Here is a 5,951-nt window from a genome sequence, read left to right as displayed (position 1 = left end):
CTGTTCCTCAACTGGACCCATTCCTGCCCCCACAGCTGGACCTAGCCACAACCTGGCCATCAAGAGGAKCCAAGACCTGAGCTGTGGCCCCAGGCACGTGCTGCCCCCACTCATCCTGCCCTCCTTGCCCCAGCAGGGTCCCCTCTTGCACCCATTGCCCGCTCCATCAGGCCATGAGAGTACTTGAGGCCTTCTGCTCAGCCTCCGCGGGTCCAGCAAGGTGCCTGACTCCCAGCTGTGATGGCTTTGACCTGGCCCTGCACAGTGATGGGAGCTACAGTCTCACCTCGAGCAAGCCTGTGCCTCAGTTTACCTAGATGTGGTGCAATAAACCCCACAGGCTTGCAGACTGGACCGCAGCACTGTTGCAACTGTTCATGAAGGAAAGGGCTTCCCCACCACTGCGGGATGCAATAACCCCAATGCCACAGTACGCACGGACCAGGGCAGAGCTACGTCCAGCATATGGATGCTGCTCTGTACCAAAATAGCTGCACCCACAGCCCAGCTCGCCACGTGGTGTAGCAGCTTGATTGGTGGAGCCAAGAGACCTTCTTGTAAGCCTCATGCCTAGCCTGCACCTCCTGCACGGCTCAGCCCTGGCCCCTGCTTGAGGTTGAGACTGGCCCCCCCCATCCCTTYGCAGAGAGGCTACAGCTGCAGGGCCCCCCAGAGAGGATCCCCCTCCTGCCGCCCACYCCCTGGCCCCACGCGGGGCAGGAGGAGCAGCGCGCTGTGCACATCTTGCACAGATTAGGCACTCCACAGCTCCCATCGGGCTCTGTGCAGCAGCCGGCGTCACGGCGCATGGGGCTGGGGGAACGGAGATGCACTGAGCTGTGCAGGACACATGGAGCAAGCACCGAGTCCCCACACGAGGGAACGACAGGAGCGCCAGGCTGCGGCGGGAGGAGAGGCCCCCCACAGCAGCGAGAGGCTGTTTCAGGTTTTACTGCAGCTGGGAAACGAGGACTCCTGGGTCCTGCAAAACAGCGTGCGGAGTGCTCTGCGCGAAGGCAGGGCGATGCGCACCGCCACTCTCACCCCCGATCCAGGAACGCCGGCTTACACGGGGTGAAGTCAGGACGCCTGGGTCCTCTGCGCTCGCTCTGAGTTGCTGTTTGGAGAGCAGGCAGGACACATCCCACTACCTCTCTATGGTCCCTGATGCAGAGCTGAACGGCGTGCGTGTGCATGAGGCTGTGCGTGTGCATGTGCACACCTCTGTGTGAACATATGTGCAAGGCCMTGCATGTGTGCACACATTTGTGTGTGTAGGTATGTGGGTACCTGTGCGTGCACATGTGCCCGCACATGTGCATACAAGTATGCACATGTCTGTGTGTGCACATGTGTATGTGCGAGTGGCATATCTGTACCGGTACACGGGCAGGTGCATGTGTGTGCATGCACACGTATATGTGTGGGTATATGCAGCTGTGTGTGTGTGTGTGTGTGCATGACTGGAGCTCCGTATGTGTATGGCCACTCCACGTTTGTTTGCATGTCTGCACGAGCGCATGTGTGAGTGCGTGACTGTGTTTGTGCATGTGCACATGTGCGCCCCRCGAGCGTTGGTACAACGTTGGTACAAGGTGACTGACGTGCCTGAGCCCAACAGCAGAGCCAGCAACAGCTAAATGTTGAACACAACCAGCCCTGCGCACCATGAGCCCTGCCAACTCCTACCTTCCTTGTGCCCCTGGAGACAACCGCCCCAGTGAGCCCCATGGCCAGTGCCAGTCCCGTGGCTGGTGCTGAGGACCAGCAGCGGCACATGGAGCCCAGCTACTAGGTCAGGGATCTCGAATGGACCCCAGCTTGTGGGGAATTCAGACCAAAACTCCAAGCTCTCTGGATCCCTCTGGCTTCTCYGCCTCACCTCCAATGACCAGCAAAGCCCTTTTATGCCCAGCTCTGGACAAACCTTCCAGAAACTTCTTTCATCTCAGCACCACAYAGCTCTCAGGAACCTCCCCGCCCCACACAGCTCCTCAGCCCAGGTTGTACCCAACCTGTCCAGCACCAGGGAGAATGTCACCCTTCTCCAGACTTGGGATCGCCTGTGGTCCTCAAGCTCCCTGGAGACTCTTGCAGGCTTCTAGAGCAGCTCAGCTAGACCTCTGGCTGCCCCATTCCATTTGGTCCAGTTGATTTGAAGTCATCTAACAAGTTTCTCCTCAGTGTTTACACCTGAACTCTTCTGCCTTGGCAGAGGGCTGAGGGGCAGCGTCAGCAGTGTGGTTCTGTGAAGGCTCAGCATCCTTTGCCCAGGGCATCACACAATCTTTGGTCCATGGCATCACAGACCTTGGAGGATAGRGGGATTTACCTGCTTAGTGAAGGAATCTACAACAGAGATGTCTCTGCATGGGCTGGGATTGGRTAACTGAGAGGATTAGAGGATCTCCCCGGCCAGGACAAGAGACAGCAGCTCATAGCCACAGTTCCATTTGTCCTGGGACACAAGGTTAAAACTGCTCAGGCTCCACCAGCTGGTAGCTCTGGGTTGGGCATCAGGGACTCTCCATCACATGGGGGAGAAGGGGAAGTGCTGTAAGCTTGCAACCCTCCGTCTCCATGTTTAACTGCAGATGCAGCCAGCCCCAGGTCTGCTCAGAGACCAGGACTCCACATCCCACGGGGAGGCAGCTCAGGTGTTTGAACAGTGATGTCTACACCAGGGACCAGCGTATCATGGCCAAGGGACACCAGGCAACCCCTCGCCACTGCTGCACTACAGACCACAGAAAAGGAGACAGGAGAAGAACATTCAAAGTCCCAGGGCAATCTGCTGGAAACAAGATCACAACTTTATTTGAGCTAAAAATCCAATTCTGCTTTCTTTACAAAAGGATAAACATTTCTCTTAGTACAAAAGGAAACAAGCCCCAAGCCCTAGGATCCAGGGGCTGGACAGGGACCTCCGGAGCACAATTCATCTCCAAATTCCCAACTCTATACAAAACACCTCTGCAAAACAGTGAGGTTTGGCCAACCGGGCTCATACGGCCAGCAGGATTTCAAAAATAATTGCCTGGATTTTCTTGAAAACAAAAATAGTTGCATAGCCTTTAAAAGTTATTGCTCATACAGAAATGCAAGGGACAAGCTAGGATCTGCTGGGCACAGTCAGGCAAAGAGCTTCCAAAATACAAGAAATGGCAATGTTAAATATGTAGTTAAACATTAAATATGTAACTCCTTGGTTAAATACTTGGTTTAATCACCAGAAAATAGACCATGAGGGCAGGAAGAAAATAAATTAAATAAATAATGGCTAATAAATAATCCTGGAGCAACAGCACTGCAAAAACCACGTCTCCACAAAGCTAACTCCAACTAAGCACTTGAAAGTCAATTGGAAAATGAGGAAGTTATTTAGCACATTCCACATTTCATGTAAAATGGAAAGAAATAAATTAGACTCGAGTAAATAATAAATAATACAGAAAATTAAGACATACTTCTTTTGGCAGGATGTCTTCAGAACACAGATCGTGATAAATACACTACAAACCATAAGAAGTCATGGCCCTAGTCAGGAATACAGGTTTAGCTGAACACTCCTCTTTCAGCTATTCAGTCTAAGATATTTGTGCTCTGAAAGATCAACAGTCTGTTAAAGAGGTTTCAAGATCCATGTGCTGATATTCTTATGCTGGTTTTAGGTAATAAACAAGGTCTGAGGCTCAGGAATAGGACGGACAGCAGAGACCAGCAGGCTCAGTGCAGGAGGGGAGCAGTGGATGGACCATTAAGCATAACATCTGAACCTGGCTGGATCATGTCATCCCTGGTTGATATGCAGGCAGTGAAGTTAAGGTTCTTCGTTGGGTCTGAGAAGCTCCAGGGAGGAAAAACTATGCTGGTCTCCTATAAGTAATTTATTCTCACGTCTGGCATTCTGTTCAGCTGTGGCTGGACTGTAGGCTACCCTGGGAATCAGAGCTGCCTTCTCCCTAGGGTCTCATCAGAGCATGTGGAAGGTGAGCTGGTCATCCAGAGGGCGAGCAGGACCTTATCTTCACCTGAGGCAAGACAAAGGTGTGTTCACGCCCCACTACACCAAGGAAGGAGCAAAATAAGCCATAATTTACTGGCAACGGACAATTTGTCCCAAGTGCAGTCCATTGAAATGGGTTCACATCAGGAAAAGATGGACATTCCTGCAGGGTGAAGCCACCTTCATGAGCATCTCTGGTGGAAGGGTGCAGGAAGCAATGGCTCAGCTTTCAGCTGTGGCTGTTCCTCTTAGCAGAGCTCAGCACCTGGACATCTCTGGCCAATTAGGATTCAACCCTGGAGCCTGGAACAGAAGTGCTGCAGAAACAACTGCTCGGTTCCCAGGCCGGGTGTACCTGGAACAGGCTCCTCACAGCCCCACATCCTGGGGGCAATGCTTTTTGCACTGAAAAGTATTTCCCATAGTGCCTGTAGAAGGCTGCTGTGCAGGTTTTATTTAGGTGCAGAAATGAACAATCCAAAACGTGTTTAGCTATCAGGAACCCAAGGGGGAGGGGGGCTGAACTTCTCTTTATGTCAAGAATGTGGGTCTAACTTTGCTTTTTTATTCATTAAATATGGCATTAAGCTGAGGCCCAGCGACATGGTGTGGGTAGGACTCATAGCTCATGTCTATGGGGATCTCATAGCGGGGCACTGTGTTTTGGAAGTGAGAGGCATGTCCATGTGTTCCAGCCAGGCTGACAGAGGGATAGTGGGCCATGAAGGTGTAGGATTTATCCAAGTCTGGCGACCCGTCTTGCTTCAAGGAAAAGTTCCCACTGATGCTCAAGGGTGGCGTCAGTGGACCTTCATAAGGAGGAGTGGTGCAGTCAGAGGGATGGTTTCCAAAGGAAGGATCCACCAAACTCTTGAAGGTTGGGGGCTTTAAATGCAGCAGATGTGTTTCCATAGTCCCATAGGGTGGGCTTGGGAGCCCTGGGGTCTGGTAACTAAAGGAGTGGCTGGATATGGCCGATTCACACACTGGTGACTTCTCTTCATGTTTCTCTAGGAACAAGGTCTGRGGTCCCAGCTGCAGACAGCCAGCCACTAGGTTACTGGTCGGTTGGGACAAGCCTTTGCAGAGCATCTCCACAAAGCTCTTCCCTTCAGGAGTCTGCCCAGTTTCAAGTACCTCAGACAGAGCCCAGATGTAGTTTCTTGCAAGCCTCAGTGTCTCAATCTTGGACAACTTTTGAGTCTTGGAGTAACAGGGCATCACCCTCCTCAGGTTATCAAGAGCATCATTCAGACCATGCATGCGTGTTCGCTCACGGGCATTGGCCTTCACCCGCCGGGCCCTGAATCGCTCCAGCCTCGCCTTGGTCATTTTCTTCTTCTTTGGTCCTCTTCTCTTCGGCTTGTCCCCATCATCCTCCTCCTCTTCTTCTTCCTCAATGCTGTCATGTTCTTCATTCAAGCCAGCCATCAATCCAAAGGGACCTTGCCTGCCATCCTCTCCCTTCAGCTCATCTTTGGAGTTCAGCGTTTCATCCATCCAGGCCTGGGTGCTCACTAGCTCTGCCATCTCTTTGTGTTTGGCATAAGTCTTCGTCATCTCTGATCTCTGCAACAAAGGGACAAGGAGATGTTACTGAATTCCAGCAGAAGAGTGGTTCAACACATTGGATGCATTAGAAACTGAGCTTAGAATCGTCTTCCAGGGACACAACTCGTTTCTTTCCACCAGTGTTACCTAGAGAATCTGCCTGCCTATCTGTCTTTCTATCTGCAATTTATTATGCACTTATCTTTGTAGTATCTGGCACAAGAGACCCCATTATGATTTTCCACTAGGAGGCTGGGTTTCACACAACTCCTATGTGGGAGTAATTGATTCTCAGGCCTTTCCTCCCCGACAGCCTCACTATGCCATAGGATTAGTGACTTGGGTAAGAGCAGAGGAAAGTGCTCACCGCATGGGCTCATCCGTCCTTCTGCTG

At 51.9% G+C, this 5,951-nt stretch overlaps 1 protein-coding gene across 1 annotated transcript; it reads right to left on the bottom strand.

The window, feature by feature from the left end:
- Window positions 1-4,570: 4,570 nt before the first annotated feature.
- On the bottom strand, window positions 4,571-5,566 carry NEUROD4 (neuronal differentiation 4). The gene has a single exon (XM_085313842.1). It carries the CDS (start codon window positions 5,564-5,566, stop codon window positions 4,571-4,573), a length of 996 nt encoding a protein of 331 aa, XP_085169968.1.
- Window positions 5,567-5,951: the final 385 nt, after the last annotated feature.

This window comes from Rhea americana, unplaced genomic scaffold (genome assembly GCF_003343005.1).
Source record: "Rhea americana isolate MKP2758 unplaced genomic scaffold, rheAme1 scaffold_399, whole genome shotgun sequence".
NCBI lineage: Eukaryota > Metazoa > Chordata > Aves > Rheiformes > Rheidae > Rhea > Rhea americana.
The sequence above is the reverse complement of the archived record's forward strand: the minus strand, read 5'-3'. Positions and strand labels throughout refer to the sequence as shown.